Below are 20,337 nucleotides of genomic sequence, written 5' to 3' on the forward strand. Positions count from 1 at the left end.
TCCCACATGGATCCCCCTGCGCATTAAACGAAAGGAAAACTGGATTTCTGTAGTGGTGGTTTCACTGTCATAACCCGAAATGCTCCATTCGTCTGCACAGAGTTAGTTCCGTTGGCAAGTGCCATTCCTGACAGCTGCGTCGCCATGGAAATGTGTGACACATTTGTGATGAGTTGTCTGTTTCCAGATGGACGTACTCATTCCTTTGAGAAATTTGACAGACCATTCTTAAGTATTTGCTTTGTGCAAATTGTGTCTTATCTAATGGTCTTGCTGTCTTTTTTTGTTTTATAGGATGACTTTTGTGCAGTGTGTTGTGTAAGTAACAATGCTAGGTCTGGCCTTGCACTCATGGCTGTTTGTTGCCTTTCTTTGTATCCAAGCATACTGTGTTCCTCTAACACAGCCTTGGTTAGCCAGTCTTGGTTGTTAATGACACACTAAAACCTATCCTCTTTCTAAATTGGGTGATGATTTTATCTTGATTAAAAAAAAAAGAAGTCTGTGTCTGGGATAATGCTGCTTTGAAAATCAGGTAGTGAGCAGCTTTTCCATTTCGTTGAAGAAAAATATTAGAAAAATATCAATAGCTTGTCCACTTCTTTCAATTCCGTTGTTTTCCCTAGAGGGATAAAAAGAGACTGGAGACTGAATATTATTAGGCTGCTTAGCTGGTGGCTACAGTGAGCTATGGCGGCTTGGCGGATGGGAGAGAACAGGGACCAAGGCAAGAGGTTACTCTCTAGAAGAGACCTTTTGCTCTGCAGCCAGCAAAGGGCCGTCTTTCAGAAGGTCCTTCAGAAGGTTCTGCTTAGGTCCTAAAATGTTATGCTTCCCCATTCTATCATGTGAGTGTTTGGGTTCTACAGAGAAAAAAATAAGATCCACTGGAATTGTGTTAAAATGTGTGTGTATGTGTGTATGTATTTAATTTATATTTAAATAATTAGACACTCACCATAAGTAATTAAGATCACAATTTAGATCAGTGAAATACTAGTAATTATCACAGTGAACCATGGTTTATAAATATTAATGCCTCAAATTGAAGTTAAAGAGGCCCATCTTTAACTATTATTTTTTTTCTTTATTTTTATCTCTGTGTAATTGTATTAGAGGCATACTTTGTCAGTGTCTTTTTTATTTATTAACAAGTGCTTTTTCTAGTTCTAAGTAAATAATCTTTAATTAAATGTGCCAATTTATTAATTCACTTTCATTTTTTTCCCTTCTGAATACCAAATTGGAATGTGAAAGTTCTTGTGTGTTGTAATTGTGGATCAGAATCCATTGATTAACCATTGATTAACCTGTTAGTACATTTAGGACTTGGTGTTCCTGAAGGGCTCATTACTATAACCTCAAACAGGTCTTTCTAATTTCTTTAGGAAGAAGCAGAAGCAATAACTATCTTGAATTGTCAGGTGGAAAAAACAATTGGCTTAGCCATAAACATGGAGGCTTTATTCGGATATATGCAAATGTATTACTTTCATAAGGATGATAACTTTGAGAAACATTTGAACAGCATAATTACTTGGAGAAATGTTACTGACAAATGTTTTTTTTGGGGGGTAGTGTGTTAAGGGATAGTATAAGAAAGCCTAAAACTATATACAATAAGGTATTATAAATAATAAGGCAAAAATGATATAAGAATATGGTCATTGTATCAAATTAATCATAGTCAATAAAAAAGTACAATCCAACTTCCTGAACTGAAATACACTCTTAGACATCTTCCAGGTAGCGTGTCATCGACATTATTCCATGCCATTTGTTGGTTGATGGAATGTTCTAATTCCATAATTCCTGTGATTTTTTCCAATAAAGATGACTCAGAGTCACACCTATTTTTGACCTTAATATGCCCAAGTCATATCCTGTTGACAGGAATCTGATGAAAATGTCATTGTCATCACCAAACCTCTATCCTAGAGAAGAGTTTTAGCTGCAAGTTTTCCTGAGTTTGTCCCATGATGTATAGCAATGCTGGGACTTACTGTACTCTCTCTCTCTGGCTGTTGTGAAGTCTAGGTGCCATCCTTGGCCCCTGATGCTCTCCAGCCTTGAGTGATATACCGACCTATTATGGCTCTTCATGCATGTTGACTTTACAGAGTGATTAAAGTGAGTGTGTGTGTGTGTGTGTGTGTAGCATATGAAATAATTGCAGACTACACTACGTTTAATATGGGGATCACAAATAGGGAAAATTGTTTTTCCCAGTTGTTTGTATCTATTTGTTGATCAATTAAACTATAGTCTTAAGCAGTACTTTGTTTTCCCAAAGAGAGAAATTAAGGTGTGAATATGCAGCTGAAAATTGCTGCCGCGGGTATTTTGAACTAATATTCTCATAAGGAAAATATTAGTTCATAAGGTGAGAAATCTCTCTTGGACCATGATGTGGTTGATGTGTCCCAGTGTGTATATTCCAAATAGTCTTTGGAGATAGAATAACCTCTGTTTCCTCTGCCACTGTCTGTGAAAGGACCAGCCAGAGCCACCTTCATTAGCTGCTTCCGTGGTGCTGAGTAAACAGAGGAGAGCGCCTCGTAAAAAGAGGCTGGTTAAGCTTCTTCCAGATGGTTTCCAATGAACCACCTATCAAAGCCACAGGGAAAAGGGTCTAACAAATGATGCTATTGGGCTTTTCTCACTGACACTTTTCTACCATTGTGAAAAATTTATAAAATGTCTTTTTTTTTTTTTTTTTTGGTATTCAGATGAGTATAGAATCAAACCGGTGGAAGAGGTCAAATACATGAAAAATGGGGCAGAAGAGGAGCAGAAAATAGCAGCCAGAAACCAAGAAAACTTGGTAAGAACTAAAATTCTCATATTACAATGCCTTTTGGTGACACCATTGTAATAAAATCTGCACTGCACTGTTAAAACTGCAACTTACACCCTGGCACAAGATTTCTTGAAAATGCCGTTACTATTTATAGCTTGCCTGGAAGCTGCACCATTTACTCCTGTATCCTGTTTGTTTCTGAATAAGCCTGTCTTTAATCTTGATAGAGAATGCTTGGGGGAAACAATAGCAAAATTATTAGTGTGTTAAAATGGTTAAATGTAAAGGAAAAAGCAGGAAGTAGGATTGAGATTTATGGGGAGAGGACTATTCTTTTCTTTTTCTTTACCTCCTTGAACTCTAATCCAGGTCAGGGTGAATGGCTAAATTTCATTATTCTGGACATGTAGTATGTTGCACAAGTTGCCTTTCAAAGGAACAGAATGTACTTTCAAGGTAGGTTCCTATCAAAATAGTATTTCAGATTCACAGTGGTAAAGGTATTGTAGGGTTTGAGTTAATGTAAGAATTGTAACAATCTGACTATACATGCTCCACCTCGTTATTCCTTCTCTATAAAAAGTTATTAATAATTGCCGTATTAGCTCATTTCTTAAGAGATTACAAATTGTTAAGAACATGCATTTCTTCAGTTGTGCTGGAGCAAAATTATTTCTGTATTTTATTTTGGGATTAATTATTTGCATTTTTTTCATGTATGAGTGAATGTATTTTTAAGAAGCTTGCAATGTCATAAAATATTTTCACTTGACTTTAACTTCTTTTTCTGTTATATACTTTGTTTTTGTTTTTATGATTGCTCCTACAGCAGAGGGAGTTGGCAGAATATTAACCAGTGCTCATGAGTGTTTAAGGCTATTTTCCACGAAGCACTAATGAACATAATGGGCTAATTCTTCTTCCTCTATTCTTTTCTGAGCGTATGATCTACAACTCCAAATACTGAAGTATCAACAACTGAATATTTTAGATAATTTTAAAGGAGTGAAAATACTTTATAATAAAATATTGCTTCAAAACTGGGATTTGGTTTTAAGGTACCATTTAAGTCACAGAGACTCATCATACCTATGGTATATTTTAACATTAACACCTAGATGCAGAAAATGGTATCTAACTCATGGAAGTTAAATCAGACATTTTACATGATTTTTTTTTTTACTTTCAATAGATAAATAGAAGACCTGAGTAGTTAAAACATCAATACTCATTTTTCTACTTTATTTTACTGAAAATCAGAGATTTTCAGCTTGAGTTATGAAACTCATTTTAATAATAATATTTCAATTTGGGGCTAAAGACACCGGTGACCAGTCTGTCTAGTAGCCATTTCTTGGATCTACCCACTAGTGTCCATCTCTGCTTTGCTTGTTTGTATTTCTGAAACCTAAGGGAAGAAATGATTTTACAGCTTATGAGTTTTAAGCTTATGAGTTTTTCCTCAATGTGTTCTCATCATATTTAGGGCCCATTCAATGTTTTTCGTTCTCTCTTAGTTTTGTAATCAATCACTTCCTTGGTGCCAGTATATTCTTTTTCAACATAGTGGCCACAATTGGCGCTAGTGCTTTTCTCTGCAGACTGAATGGAGATTCAAAAAGAGAGAAATTGCTGGTCTTATTTACTGATCAATTATCTATGACAACCTCACGTCCCTTCACTCTGCCAGACAATCAGAATCCAGGCCTCCTACAGGAGTTTTCTATGTAAAGACTTGCATGGAGAATGAGAGTAAATGGTTATCTTTGATTCTGAGATTTCTAGACTGCTTTCCAAAATTAAAGGATTTTCAGTTATCTGGGAATATGGCATCTTTGTTACCTCCTGCGTCCTTTGGGATGCAGAATCAGGTATTGACCATTGATGTTACTTGAGAAAACGAGTGGCCTCCTAAATTCGAAGCTTACACTGGAAGGGGGATGAAATAGATTGAACAATTCTTGATTTTTTGCATCCATTAAAGTAATCTAAGAGTCAAGAAGTTTTTCATGTTTCAAAGAACTATTTTATTTAAGATGTAGGTCAAAGTATTATTAAAAGCTTTTTTTGTTTTTAAACTGGAACTGTTGCAGTTAGGGCGCACAGCAGACATCACCAAAGTAGGATGACGTAATGGAGACAATGGTGGGCTCTGGAGGCAGAAACTCCCTGGGTTCAAATCTCAGCTCTGCCACTTGATCACTGTGGCATCAAGTTACTTCTGTCACCCTCCCACTCAGGAAAAGGCAGTGTCTCTTGCCGGTGCTGTTGTGAGGATTAAATGACATAGTGGTTGTTCAGACTTTGAGTGCAGTACATGATAAGCACCTAGTAAGCGTTAGGCATTATCATATAAAACGAGGAAAGAATAAAGGGTGTCAGAGTCCATGTTTCTTTTTTCTTTCATGTTGATTGGTGAGGGATTTCTAAATGAATACTTTAGGTTAATGCCAGTGTTGGATGCATTTTGGAAAATCTGGCTCTCAAACTATGAAATTTTTAAATCAAGTATGTTGGGAGCACCTGTTATGTACAAGGCCCTTCCTTGTATTGAGAGCCCCTGGCCACTTCAACTCACCGTACACCAGGAGCTTACAATAAAGTTGAGAAGTTGAGAAGACAGTTCAGTTCAACAAATATTTTATTGATTGCCCCTGAGTATAAGGCTCTGTGCTAGACTCTGCGGAAGAATACAAACATAAGGAAACCACTGACCTTGACCTCTAGGTACTTGAATTGCAGTGCACAAGGTAAGCACCAAATGACTATAAATAAAACAGGGTAAGATGGATTCCAACAAAGAAGGCAATACCAAGAGCTGCTGATATCAGTGGAGGCAGATCTCTTGTCTGTCGGGGTATAGGACTCACTTTATGAAAGAGCTTGTATTTACAATGCGCCTTGAAGGACAGAATGAAGAAAAGTGCCCCAGGCAGAAGTAACAGAGATGAAAAACGCGAGACAGAGTTAATAAAAAAGCATACAGTCCGGTTTGATTGGGGAGTCGAAAGGGAGAGCAGAAGCTGTCAGTAGGCTAGCAGTGGGAAATTAGACTCAAAACCTAGATGGGGTAATATATGGAGGCTCAGTGTCCCGCTGAGAGGTCTGAAATTAATTCAGTGGATTAAAGGGAGCCTTTGAAGGTTTTCAGTGAGACCTTGGCAGAATGAGATTATGATTCGGGAAAGTTTATGTGGCAACTGCAGGTGTAATGTGTATTGGTGTGGGGCTCTCATAATATTTTTTGCAAGAGACAGTGAGCCTGAACCGAGGTGGTGGCAGGGAGCATAGAAAAGATTTGGGCTGGGTTGCAATAGAAGCAACAAGATTTGACAGCTCATTATGGATATTAACGGAAGACAGAGGATCAGGAGATAATGGTAATCCTAAAATTGTGACCTCCCTGGAAAGGGGACTGGGGGGTGGTGAGAATAACTAGTAACCTCAACGAAATGGTAAAATCACTCAGAAGATTGTGTTTAAAGAAAATGCAAGGTCTTCCTTCCTTCCTTCCTTCCTTCCTTCCTTCCTTCCTTCCTTCCTTCCTTCCTTCCTTCCTTCCTTCCTTCCTTCCTTATTCATTCTTGTCCACCCTTAAAAATCTCACAGTGGAGTTCACACGAGAGAAAGTTAAACCACTGTGACCACACGACAATGTAATAGGTTCAGCTACAGAACACGTGTACTGCCAGGGTCTTAGGTTCTGTGCTCTGAAGGACACACAGGCACATCAGACATAAATCTCACCCCAGAAAGCTCGCTGTCTGATAGCAAATAGAAGGCTTGTGACCTAAGTGACTACAATTCAAGGTACATTGTGAAGAGGTTGGTTTTGAGCAAGCAAACCTGTAGGAACTTGTAGAACACCTGTGTGGAGAAGCCCAGCAAGGGGTACAGAGGAGGATGTAGAGCATTGCATGGAATATATTAAGTGTTCCATGTATTTTTGTTCGCTTGAATGGATGAGTGAATGAATGAATGGATAAGAGTAGTTGGACTTAGTAGTATTTTAGATCTTCCAGTCACTTAGGCTCTTGGACCGCGGTTTCTATAGGTGGAAGAGATCATACTTCAGGTTTTCTGAGGCTGATGATGACTCATTTATATGTCAGTCATTTATGTATTCTCAATACAGATGTATGTGTTTATCCCAACTTTCGTCATTGCCGGACAGCGTGTATTCCACTTTACTTCGCTCAGACTTTAATTCCTTCTTAAGGAGGGTGGTGTGAGTTGGACACAATATATAGATATATAGCAATATGGGTCCTGGCTTCATTGTTTCTAGCTTTATAATTTTGGTCAAATCTTTAAAGCTTCTGAACTTTAAGGTCCTCATCTGGAACCTGGGAATAACAAAATTATCAAAGTATTAGAAGAAAATATAGGAAACTATGTTTAGAATCTTCGCAAAGGGAGCTTCTCTTAGACAAGATATAGAAAGCCAAAGCTGTGGAGAAAGCAAAGTACTTTATTTCATTAGCTCAAAATTAAGTACTACTATAGATAGAATAAATACCAAAAAAGTAGTGAATAGATAGGAAAGAGCCTGGCTGAAAATATTTTATGACATATAAATGGCAAAGAGGGCCGGTTAGCTCAGTGGGTTAGAGCGTGGTACTAATAACACCAAGGTTGCCAGTTCAATCCCTGCATGGGCCACTGTCAGCTGTGCCCTCCTTAAAAAAAAAAGAGAAAGGCAAAGAATTGGCATCTGGGATTTACAATGAACACTTGTAAATCATTAACAAAAATATAATCCATTAGGAAAATCGGTAAATGAAATAAACAGATGGTTCACAGTAAAGGATATTGGGCAGTAAATATATGAAAAGATGTCCCACATCACTAGTACAGTGGACCCTCTCTTACCCAACTCACTGCATTAGAAGACTCACACATTTCTCTCTGAAAGATGCGGGCTGCACCCTAAGGAATGCTCACCTGGATGACTTGTGGGCTGCTCGCTAGAACACCTCTGTGCTCTTGCTCCCTCGGTTAATTGTGTGTTTTCTATGAGCTGCTGCGATGGTTCCCAAACCTGTTTAGACTGGTTAACTGTCACTATCATTGTGTAACTCAGTTAAGTTACATGTAAACCAATGAAACACAAGTGTGGAAAGAGCTGTTTCCATGAAAATTAAATTAAATGCTTTCGAAAGTCTTGATGAAGGCACAGTACTAAAAGGTCGCTGTGAAATTAAATTCTGCACTCCGATGATGTCACAAGGTCCTTCCATGCTCACTGCACATAAGAAACCAAACCAGGGACTCTGAGATGTGCATTATAGGGTGTCGTGGATACCGCAGGAAGGAAGTACATGTGGAACTCTGGTCAGTGGTTCCTCACTTAAGGGAAAAGCCTTGTTTCTGCATCAAGAGATGGGAAAAGAAATGTACATCTGTGTTTTTAAAATAACATAATGTGCTTGATGTATACAGAGGATGCCAAAAAAAATGTATACACATTTTTAAAAAGGAAAAAACTGTATTAAAATTGTAACACGCACTATACACCGATAACAAAAGATGAATACACGTCATGTGTGGCGGTTTCTTTGGCACCCCCGGTATATACATTTTTATGTCGCCCTGCTCTAACTCACTTTCTTGTTTAATTACCAGTCTGCATGGCGTTACCTAATACATCTTTTATTATAGTTAGGGAAATACAAATTAAAACATGATTCTTAAGACTGGTAAAAATTTGAAGTTTGGTGATATTGTATTTTGATATGGTTGTAGGAAAACATGTATTCACATACTAGCAGTAAACATCTTAGAGGGCAGTTTAGCAGAATCTATTAAAATTTAAACACGTGTACCCATGACCCAGCACTTGCCCATTGTGGTATCTGCCCAAGCAGCGGCGTGTGTGCACGAGACTTCACTGCAGTTTTGTTTCCATTTGTGAAAAGCGGGAAATAATCTTATATGGGTTAACAGTTTGGCATACAAACAACTTAAAGGTAAATGACTCCAGACTTGGCAGTATCCAGTCTCCTTGGCCTCCCCAAAATAAGTATCTTAACAAGGAAGAGATATTCCAGTTTTAGTGTTGAAATGCTCCCTCTTACTGTACACTGAAACTTCTTGTTTTCCTTACTTATCATTTGTCATTCTTTAGCTTTCCTCCCTTAGGAGTTCGTAACGAATTTGATGGTGGATTTTTTTTGTCTTTGTTTTTTGGCATGTATGTCCTAGATTTACATGCATTACAATGGTTTTTTGGATTCGCTATTTCCAGACACCTTTGCTAAATGAGAAGATTCTTTTCTATCAGATGACATGTATCCTGGTTGGCTGGGCTTTTGATTTCATCTTTAGCATAGAGTGGAAGACTAATCTGAAACACCCTTGTCTAAATCTCTAACTCCTGAGTACAATCAAATGACAGAATGAAACACAGTGTTCTAATGTGTTTTAGCGGGAAAGGAGAGTACAATCAAGCTTTAGGCCTAACTACATCCTCCTTCTGCCTGTTGAGTTTGTAACAGCTTCCATATCTATCTCCAATATGTTATATTTCCAATAAATGTCAGAACATTCAGTTAGAAATGAAGACGTGGCGATTAGGAGATATATTTAATAAGAGGAAATGCTCCAGAAACTACGAGAGCTCTCCTTGGAGCAGTGGTATCCAGCTCGTGAAAATTGAGAAGTGGCCCTGACCCACAGAATACACTGTGATTGAAACAGTTGCGTATAGGGGGCTAGTGTCCCCCAAAGAATTTGATTGACTGACAGCCTGAAATAAAACAGAAACTAGTCTGCAATTCCATTCATCACTGTAGGTCAGGGCTCAGTGCACCAGACCGCCATATCACTCTAATTATTAGACTCTACCTGTGAGGAAGGAAACATGCGAGTGAGCGTTGTACACTCTGAGTCAGTAATGTTTATCATACTAAGATAGATACATTCCCCTAAAGATGTTCTCATAACTAGGAACCCTCTAAGAGTTGATTTAAACTCTTCTTTTTAACAAATACGACCATGTTTCCTTATCCGATGACTATAGAGCAGCTAATAAACTAGCAAACTGGCTTTTCTGTTTAAAGCTTGTTCCTTGTGATCTTAGAGATGACTGTTTACCTCTGAGTGCTCGTCCTCAAATGGAAGGTCAAGTAATTATTTTTAGAAACTAAATAATGCAAATTACCATGACTTTGAGTGGTCCCAATTTCCTGAGTCATTTAAAACATTCCTAGTACTGTTGAGAATAAGGTAAAATAAACCACCAAGAGTAAAGCTGATATTACAGATAAAGATGAGTCAAGTTTTATGAAGCATCTCTTCCCTCCCTTCTTTCCAGATGCAGCTTGGATTTGAGCTCCGGCTGGGGCTGGAGTGGGTTGTCGGGGGAGGTCTGGACTTGAGAGAGATAATTCCTGGTGGGGGAAATTCTAGAGGACTCAGGGCTCCCAAACCAAAGAAAAGATAGAGAGTGGTCCTGAGAGTATCTGATTTAGACAAGAGAAACCTCTTCCTAGAGCAGCTTCATAGATTGCACTTTAGCACAAGACTCATCCGCAGAGGTCCCCTGCTTCTAACTCAGGGTCTCATTCCCACTTGCTGTTCTCTCACTCATATGATGTTGACATCAGCTTCAGGTTCTTCCAGATACTTAGAAAAAGAGCGTCAGGATCCCAGATACCATCTACCTGAATTTTTCAGTTTCTTAAGGGAATAAGAGCTCATGTGAGTAGAGGCTTTGGTGGTATCATTCTCTTTTATTCTGTTTTTTTTTGTGGCATAGAAGGTATTGGAGGGAAGAATGCTACCTCTTCATCGATCTTGGAAGTTGTCCTTTGTCCAGCTAGCACTTTTGTGTTCCTTGAGCCAGTCACATTCAAGGTCTTACAGATTCTTCAGGCACTGTGGTAATTTGTTTTGGAGTAGAACACGAGGAGAGTTTAATTCTCTAAGGATGAGGGATTGTCGGATCAGCCTTCTAAGTTTCAAGGGTTGAGCCGAAGCAAAGTTCCTGATTCAGGAACAGAATGTTATGAGAATAAAAGAATGCCCACAAAAGTGCTTTGTAAACATAAAGCCCAGCACAAATGACAGTGATTATTGTTGCTATTGAAAGACACCTGCGTTTGTTTCTGAGATTAGTGGCTATTTCACGGTGGAAGCGAAGTTCAGGTACAACATTCTTCTGGTTTTAAGTAAGAGTTAATACCTAGCCCCCTTGAATAAAGACAAGTCATCATAGCACACTTCATTCTCCAACAAAGAGAGAGCAATATAAAAGTTCATACTCAACAAGTACAGAATCCAATGAATTGAAGGTGCTTTTTGCAGCAACTACTATAATCATCCACAAAGCTAGGCATAGCAGAATATGACTGAAATCCTATTTTAAATGGCCTTGACTTTCTCTTTTCCATACTAGTACACTGAACTGACCATATGAAGGTGAACACAGGCTCTTAGGATCCTGGGACAACATAGCTCTTGAATAAATCCCTATTTCAGTGTAGTCAGTTCTTACTGTCAGCCAGGCATTGTCTGGGCAGTGAGAGAATATAAATTGACAAAGCAAAGCTGTAACTCTCTGGAAACTTAAGGGGACAGAGCTACATATACTGCAGGTCTCCAATAGTGGTCCTACCGAAGTCTTTCGGGAGCATGAGAATGGAATGGTGGACCCTGCCTGGGAGACCCAGGGAGAGTCCCAGAGAGCGGGCACTGCCGCGGAGCCTTGAACAAAAGCAAGTTTTCATTGACAGATGAGGTTTGGAAAGGGCTTTCAAGCAGAAGGAATAGTGTGAGCCAAGCACGGAAACGTGGCGTGAATAATGAGTGGATTGGGAGGTTGATGGAGCTCGTTGTGAAGTGTTTATTTGGGTAGTTGGTGTGTTTTAGCTGTTTTTTTAGTCAGCACATTAATTTCTGGCTTACAGATAGCCACATTCATTTACCAGCTTGCAGCGTTTGTAGCTGCAGAATAAACAGAACAGACCTTTGCTCATCTAATCTAAAGATTGAGTGTGTTGATAATGACTTCCCTTTTCCCAGCATTGTTGCAAAATGTGATGGTTTTTAAATATGCTTTCCTTGGATACAAGGTACTACCTAGGTGTTGTTGAACGTAGTTACCCCTGACCTTCTCCTGCCAGTAAAGGATAGCTTTTCATTTCTCCTCTGAAATTTGCCCTGTTTAACCTGGGGAAGCACAGCAAACAAACAATACCTGAGATGTAGGCTTTTGGCCTCTTCCCCAAGAGCAGCACCCTGGTATTTAAACAGAGAGTAGAAAGAAGCCCTTCTTCAGAGCTTTGATTCTATGTGATCCACGTGGTCGTTTTAGATATTGGATTTATTTATCTTGCTAAAGCATGGGCATTTTTTACCCAACTAGCCCAGTTATAACAGCAGAGTGGGGAGAAATGAGTGACAACTGAGAGGGCCACCTAAGACTCAACCACCCGCCGTTTTTAGTCTATCTGGAACAATAATGCAGTGGTGTGCCTTTTCTGCAGGTTGTTCATATTTCTCTCTTATCTCCCATGTGAAGCTAAAAATAAAACCAAAGCATATAAGTTTCACTCATCAGTTGGCAAACTCAGTGAAGTAACTTCACCCAAAATTAATCATTTATGCCCTGGAGGTGAGAGCATCAGAAGAAACCCTCATGTTTCCAAGAGTCTGGGCTTTGAGATGTGTCTCTTCTTGTGGACTTTATTTATGAGCAAATAAGCCCATTATTAACAGGGATACAAGATTCACGAGCCCTGTTTATTTTTAAACGGTTCTTGGTGATTTTGACAATGAATTCTATACCTGTCATTCAGAGAAGAGAGAAATAAATAACGTGGCATAAAAAATTCACGCATCTTCTTTGAAGACAGGAGGATGTATTGTTTAGCTTGTCAACATCATAATAGATACATGAATATGCCATTGTAACTGCCTGCTTCGTGTTCATAATCGGTCTAATTTAATTTATTTACTCGGTGCTCTGTATGATAATAGATGCCAAATTTCCTCCTTTGAAAATTAAAACCATTGATAATGACAATGATATTTCCAAAACTTAATGAGCTGGCCCCCTTTTTTGTTTGTTTGTTTATATCAAGTGTGGTGGCATAGCACAGATTTTCATTCACTGGCAAACTTCTGCTCCTAAGTAGATCATTGAAGGGCTTGTTTCATTACAAACAAACCTTTTTTTAAAAAAAAATACTTGATGGATTTGTACAGTGGAGGGTGCTTAGACTAGAGGCAAAGCAGGAGTCTGGAGATTGGACCTAGAAGATGGGGTATAGTTGGTCCGAGAAACAAAGCTCGAGTTTCCTTATTGGAAGTGGGGTGCAGCAGTACTGCCATGAATCTGGGTCTCCCACATGCTAACCAGGATTCCTTTACTTCTCCTGAGTCTGAGACTTGCAGAGCCCGAAAGGATGGTCAGGGAACACCAGCTGTAGGGAAAGAACAGAAACATCTCATTGTAGTGAACGTTTCATAGTCCATATAATAACACTCGAGATGTGTAATCTCGTATCAAAGGATCTGCTGGCCAGGAGCTCGTGGGCTAGTGAAACACGATAAACAACACGTAGCTATTGTATTTGGCTGACTCCTGTTATACTCTGTTTAACTGTACTTTTTAAATTAACTTTTCCCTGATTAGAAATGTGTTACTTGCTTGAATTATTTTATAACATCCTTGGGAAATGCAGAAATGAATAAAAATAAATGAAATCAGTCATCAATGCCATAACAATTGTTCATGTTTTTATTCCTAATAGACATGGAAATATAACTTTTTTTCTGAACACAAATGGACCTGAATGGCTTACAGAGCTAAATATAGTTTTGCCTTACATCCAGTAATCATGCTCCTAGGATATTTTTCCAAGTGATTTGAAAAACTAAGACCACACAAAAACCTTCACATGACTGTTGACAGGAGCTTTATTCATAGTCACCAAAAAAATTGGAGGGAACCAAGGTATCTTTCAGTGGGTGAATGAACAAACTATGGTCCATCCACACAATGGATATTATTCAGTGATGAAAAGAATGAGCTCCCAAGCCCTGAAAAAAACATGGATAAATCTTGAGTGTATATTGCTAAGTGATAGAATCCAGTCTGAAAGGAGGTAATATGGTACGGTTCTACTTACATGAATTCTGTAAAAGGCAAAACCATAGAGATGTAAACAGATCGATGAGTTCAGGGAAAAAGGAGAGCTGAATAGATGAAACACAGTCGATTTTGTTTAGGATGGTGAAACTATGCTGTATGATACTGTCATGGTAAATACATGACACTGTGCACTTGTCAAAACTCACAGAACTTTCCAGCAAAGAGAGTGAACTTTAATGTTTGCGAATTTAAAATAACATTTGGGAGGTCAGGGGATCCCAGGATAGAATGTAGACTGACAAAAGAATTTGACGGTGTTACAAATATATGAAATAACCTCCCTGAAGAGGGTGGGGGGAAAATGTGCTGACCTAACTAACTTTGGAAATGACACTGTAAGACTAAAAATAAAAGAAACTATACATAAGCACTATACTCCTTTCTTACTATGGAGCTAACAGTTAATTCTGAAAAGACTAAAATTAATTAGTGGATGCTGGATGGTGAAACTCGGTTCTCACTGTTGGAGTGGGAGATTCCAGACACACATTGGGAGGTGGCTATAAATAGCCAGTGGCAATAGGTTAGAGTTGGAGACTTCATTGTGAATTGATGTTTAGCCTAATATAGATCAATTGGATACATGTAGAAATATTGACAGGTATGTGTATTTACATGTATAAACATACATACATGTGGCCATGTATTTATTTGTATTGCGTATAGGTATACATGTATTACATATAGGTATACAAATACATGTATCTAGATGATAGATAGATAGATAGATAGATAGATAAATAGATACATGTGTATACACACACACATACACACACACACACACGCACACACAGACACACACATTTTCTTGCTCTGTCAGCTGAAAGAACCTGGAAGCAATGACACCCCAGGAGCAACAAGCATACTCAGCACCCAGATCTTGTTTCTGGTTACCTTCTCCAAAAAAAAAAAAGAAGGAAGCAGAACTCCTTGGATAATTAATCAGCTGATTGTAGATGATCCTGGAGCATTCTGTACTGCCATAAAATTAGGAAGTGCTAACAGACAGACATACACACACATATACAATTATGGGGTACACAGGAGCCAACTGAAAGCGCTCCCAATGGCCAGAGCTGAGCCAATTTGAGCAACAAAATTAATACTATAGTATTAGATTGTGCTATAAATTTAGTATAGTGTACAATGCATTTACTTTATACAAACTATAAAATAAAAATCCATGGGTCTATACTGATACCAATAAATGTTTGTATAAATAATTGGAGAAGAGTTGATAAATCTCCCAGGCAGAATAATTCCAAATCACTTATGTATTACTTTGCCCTCAAGGGGATGGAGCATAACTTCCCACTTCTTAAGTTTGGACTGTGCACAGTGACCTCCTCAGAAAAAGTATATTACGGAAATGAGGGAGACAGGATAACCTAACAGTGGAGCAATCTGACAAACACTACCTCCAGCCAGGTAATCAAAATTAACATCAACAATGATAAATTGAGTTGATAGCACGTACCCTTGAGATGATGTGATGAGAATGGCATTTTATCTCTGTGGTGTTCTTCCCCCAAGCCTATAAGCTCAGTCTAATCTTGAGAAAAACATTGGACAAATCCCAGTTGAGGGATATTGTACAAAATACTTGGCCAGTACTCCTGAACGCTGTCAAGGTCATCAAAAACAAGGAAAATCTGAGAAACTGTCACAGCCAAGAGGAGTGTAAAGAGTCACGGCAACTAAAGCTATTGTGGGATCCTGGAATAGGAAAAGGACACTAGGTAAAAACTAAGGAAATATGAATGTCTTATCAACGTTGGTTCATTAATTGTGACAAATGTACCATTAGAGGAAACTGGGTGCAGGTTCTAAGGCACGTCTGGGTACTATCCTTACAACTTGTCTCTAAGGGTGAAACTATTTTTAATTATGAAATTTATTTAAGTATAAAAAGGGACCTATACTGTATATACTATGAATATACAACTTGAACATACCATAATATTTTTTTTTAATTAAAGTTTATTGGGGTGACAATTGTCGGTAAAGTTACATAGATTTCAGGTGTACAATCCTTATAATACATTATCTATAGCTCACATGTGTGTTCACCACCCAGAGTCCAGAGTCAATTCTCTTTCTATCACCATATATTAGACCCTGTTTACCCTCTTCTAGAACACCCCCCTTACCCTCTGGTAACCACTAAACTATTGTCTATGTCTGTGAGTTTTTGTTTCTTCATTTGTTTATCTTGCTCTTTTGTTGTTTTCAGTTTTATATCCCACATATCAGTGAAATCATATGGTTCTGTACTTTTTCTGTCTGACTTATTTCGCTTAGCATTATAATCTCAAGATCCGTCCATGTTGTCACAAATGGCACTATTTCATCTTTTCTTATGGCTGAATAGTATTCCATTATAGGCCACAACTTCTTTATCCATTCATCTATCAAAGGACACTTTAGATTAATATTTTAGTGAACAATTTTCCTTAATACTTTGTGTCTCTAGTTATTCCCTTAGGATAAATCCCTATGTGTAGGATTTTTGAGACAAAAATGCCAACTTGCCTTTCTACCACAAAGTACGAGTGTGCATGTCTCTGGACCCTTTACGACATGGGGAATTTTAGTTTTCAGTTGTTGCTGCCTTGTATGTTTTTGTTTTGATTTGTATTTCATTGATTACTGAGTTTGAAACTTTCAAAATGTGTTTATAACTTAAAATGCAAGGTCCACCAGGATGAAATCCTTGTCTGATTTATTTGGGACCTGACATAATGCAGATACTAATAAATATTTAATGAATAAGTTGTATGTCTTATGTTTCACTCGTGTTGGAATCTGATGCTTTCCTTTCATTGGAATCTGGGGTGGGGGAAGGCAAGACAAATGGATTTGTTAATTCTATTGTTACACATGAATATAAAACTATAACATTGGATATCTTCATGAGGAATTCCTAAATAATGGCCTCTTTGGACCTTATTCAGATAAGCCCATCCTTTATTATGGTGCATTTGAATTTGACCCAAGATATTGCCCCACAAGAACAGTGCATAAGATGGGAAGACTTGTGACATTTAGGGAATCATGACATTAGCTGAAATGATCCCCGATTAAATATTCTTCTAGAGTTCTTCTCCCACCCATCTCTCCAGACATCCATTCAATTCGTATACAGGACTGGGATAGCAGTATGTTTCAAACATTTGACATATTCATCAGGTATTCTAACAGTGTTGAATTAAATATATAAATACAACAGGGTAATAATCACTTGACTGGCTGCTAGAAAACTCAAGTCATTCAGTAGTTTTCCAACTCCTCTGAAGAAGAGCACCTTTACTCACTATGGTGCTCTTACATCAAAAACTTACAAGGTTCAAACGAGAGCATCAAAACTTACAAGGTTCCTGCTTTAACTTCAGGGCAGCTTGGGGTCTTATAAATGATGAGCTCATTGAACTGAGATGAAACTCTTTGAAGCGGATATTATGGGTCTTATTTGCTTCGTTATAGAAAATATTCTCAAAAAGTATTACTTAAAGTATCCATCAGTTTGGGGAGTAACTTGAGGTTACCTACTAAGAATAACAATATTTTCTCAGTTGCAGCCATGGTGAGTTTTTTTTACTCCTTAAATAATTAAAGACTATTATGCTTCTCAGTTTTTGCAAATAGTTATATTTTGCTATGCTTGAAGTCAAATATGAACATACCTGCAGAGATGAATGGGGAAAAATAGCTCTTATTTTAAACTTAACATTAGCTGCTAAGAACTCCTTTGTTTTATTTTTATATAAATCTTGGTTATTATAATAATTATTTTCACTTCACTGGTTTCTATGGAAAATTAGCTTCCATTTGTAGCATCTTAATTTGTCATCAGATTATAAAATTTATACAATGTACTCTTTTCACTTTGTTTCAATATGATTGGATCAAAAGCTTCTAGTTTTATCTATTCATTTTATTATTTTTGTCTAATTTTTATTCGTTTTAATCTTTTTGTTTCATGACATCTTTCTTTTCCATCATTTGGCTTTTGTTTGTTTTTTATTTTAAACGAAGAAATCATGTCAGCATTAAGAAAGATTGGCTTAGCATTCTGATTCTTTAAGCAGAGCCGTATCAGTGTTGTGATATGTGCAGAGATTTTGTGATCGATCATGAAATGCATCTAAAGACTAAACTCCGAGAGAAGTTTGCTTGTGTTAACTGACCAAAAGAGTATGAGACAGTTGTCTCTGGGTAGCAGGGTTATGGAACATTCTTCTTCTTTAAAAAAACAACAGGAAAAAAAACACACAAAAATTCCTTTCTGCATTTAAAATGTTTTCCTCTTTAATGGACCTTTATTAGTTTTACAACTCTGGAAAATGAAATTGGTCAAAAAGCATTTGAAACACAAAGATTTACAGCAGAGCTGAACAGCAGCATTCATGCTACTTCAAATATTAGGTACTTTTTTTATTCCCTTGTATGGGACATCTCCATGAGAGGAAGGAAAAGAGCCCTTCACCCAATTTCCATCTCAGTTGACAACCAGTGGAAACTTCGTTCTGCTCTGGTGGTAAATGGATGAATGTAGCTGTATAACTTTTCAGGATTTTATAAACTGGGAAGGTAATGTCCACATTCCTATGTGGACAAACTGTTTTGGCTTTTTAGGAGTTCTGTAAATGAGACAATGAAAGTACCATTGTGAAACTTTTCCCATTATTTCCCGTTATTTAGCAAAATGGCAGTAATTTTTAAATTTTATTATTAGAGTTAATGACAGAAAACTTGAGTTAACCAAATTACCCAGAGAATGGAGTATGCTGATCCAGCACCATAATTCCTTTATTCTTGCCTGGCTATTGAAAATGTTTTGAAATATATTCACCCTGTCTTTGTTAGTTAAGTGCAGGATTTTTAATGCTAATCAATTTTGCTTTCATGATTCAGTATGTTGCCTGGTCTTAAAGTCATTGTTATAAACACCAAAAACTGAATAATAAATCCAGAAGCTGAGGAGATTTGACTAAACCTGTGCTCGCCTTCTGATATTCCCTAGAAAAGAGTTCATTTTTTTTGTCTACACATTATTTTCTCTTATACTTCACCTGTAAGTATTGTTGGAGCATCTTTCCATTCCCAGCATCTTATTCTTTTACTTGGGATCATTAGTGCTGAATTCTCTCATCAGCTCAAGTGGAATTTGGCCGGTCATACAGACATAACTGAGGTTATCGGCATCCTGAAGCAGTTCAGTGACTAAATCATGTTTGGTTATTGCTTTAAAAAGATAATTGTTTGGCGGCCTTATCGTAAACGAACTGCAAATACACCTATTCGTTTTGCTGAGAACCCACTCTGTTTTCTGGATAAAAAATAAAAGCATCAGCCTTGAAACAGAACACCTCTGTGTATAGCCTATTTGTTGAGGAATAGCCCAAAATGGAAGAATGTTTATATAAGTACATTTTCATCATCTCTCAATTCTTTAAAGAAATAAGCCTCAACAAGAGAATTTGCTTAATCACTACTTCAGGTATGTACAAGTATGATGTTTTTATATATCCCCCCAAAATCTACTCTCAGTTGCTTAAAATAAATAGTTGCTTCTCCCTAGAAGAAAACCAGCAACACCACTGTTCTGATGATCTATTATCACATAACAAACCACTGCAAAATGGAGTGCCTTAAAATAAGTTGTTGTTATCTCATGGTTCTGTGGATTGACTGAGTTCAGCTACACGGTTCCTGTTTAGGGTCGCTCACACACTTGCACTAAGATGTTAGCTGAGTTGCAGTCATCCTAAGGCTCACCTGGGCTGGATGTTCAAGATGGTTTCTTCACAGGGCTGGCAATTGATGTTGGCTGTGAGCTCTCGACAAGCAACTACATGTGACTTTTCCATATGGCTTGGGCTTCTCGCAGCATGATGGTCTCAGTATAGTCATGCTCCTCACCTGACACCTGGCTTCCTAAAAGCAGCGGCACTTCTTCCAATTCTGTTTGTCAGAGGAGTCCCAGAGCCTGCCCGGATTCAAGGGAGTGGAACAATAAGCTCTACCTCTTGATGGAGAATGGCAAGGTCGCATTGCAGAGGAGCACAAATGGGAGCTACTGTAGCATCCATCTTTGGAAACTACGGTCTGCCACAACTGTCAACCTGTTCAAATGTCAGGGTGGTTAGAGACCACTTTATGTGAAAAGCATTGTGGGAAATCCCACTGACTCGGGACACCTGAAGTATGCTCTTGGATCTAATTTCTATTTTAAAAGACAAGCTGGCAGAGAAACACATTTACCTCATACTTGAGTCCTGAGGAAAACACCTTTGTAAGTACCAGGTACCCTAAAAGGCTAAATGTATCTAATCCAAGGAAATAAAAACAATTTTGTTGTTCAGAGTCTTCTCAGATG

General features: G+C 37.9%; 1 protein-coding gene across 1 annotated transcript in view; it reads left to right on the forward strand.

Annotated features, from left to right (window-relative positions):
- The window catches only part of C11H1orf21 (chromosome 11 C1orf21 homolog), a 194,162-nt gene that overhangs the window by 106,274 nt on the left and 67,551 nt on the right, over positions 1 to 20,337 (forward strand). The window contains exon 3 of the mRNA XM_019738074.3: positions 2,730 to 2,824. Coding sequence (XP_019593633.1) covers positions 2,730 to 2,824 — 95 coding nt within the window. The remainder of the gene's footprint in view (positions 1 to 2,729; positions 2,825 to 20,337) is intronic.

The sequence above is a fragment of the Rhinolophus sinicus genome, chromosome 11 (genome assembly GCF_057876585.1).
Source record: "Rhinolophus sinicus isolate RSI-liver-muscle chromosome 11, RSI-T2T, whole genome shotgun sequence".
In the NCBI taxonomy this organism is placed as follows: Eukaryota; Metazoa; Chordata; class Mammalia; order Chiroptera; family Rhinolophidae; genus Rhinolophus; species Rhinolophus sinicus.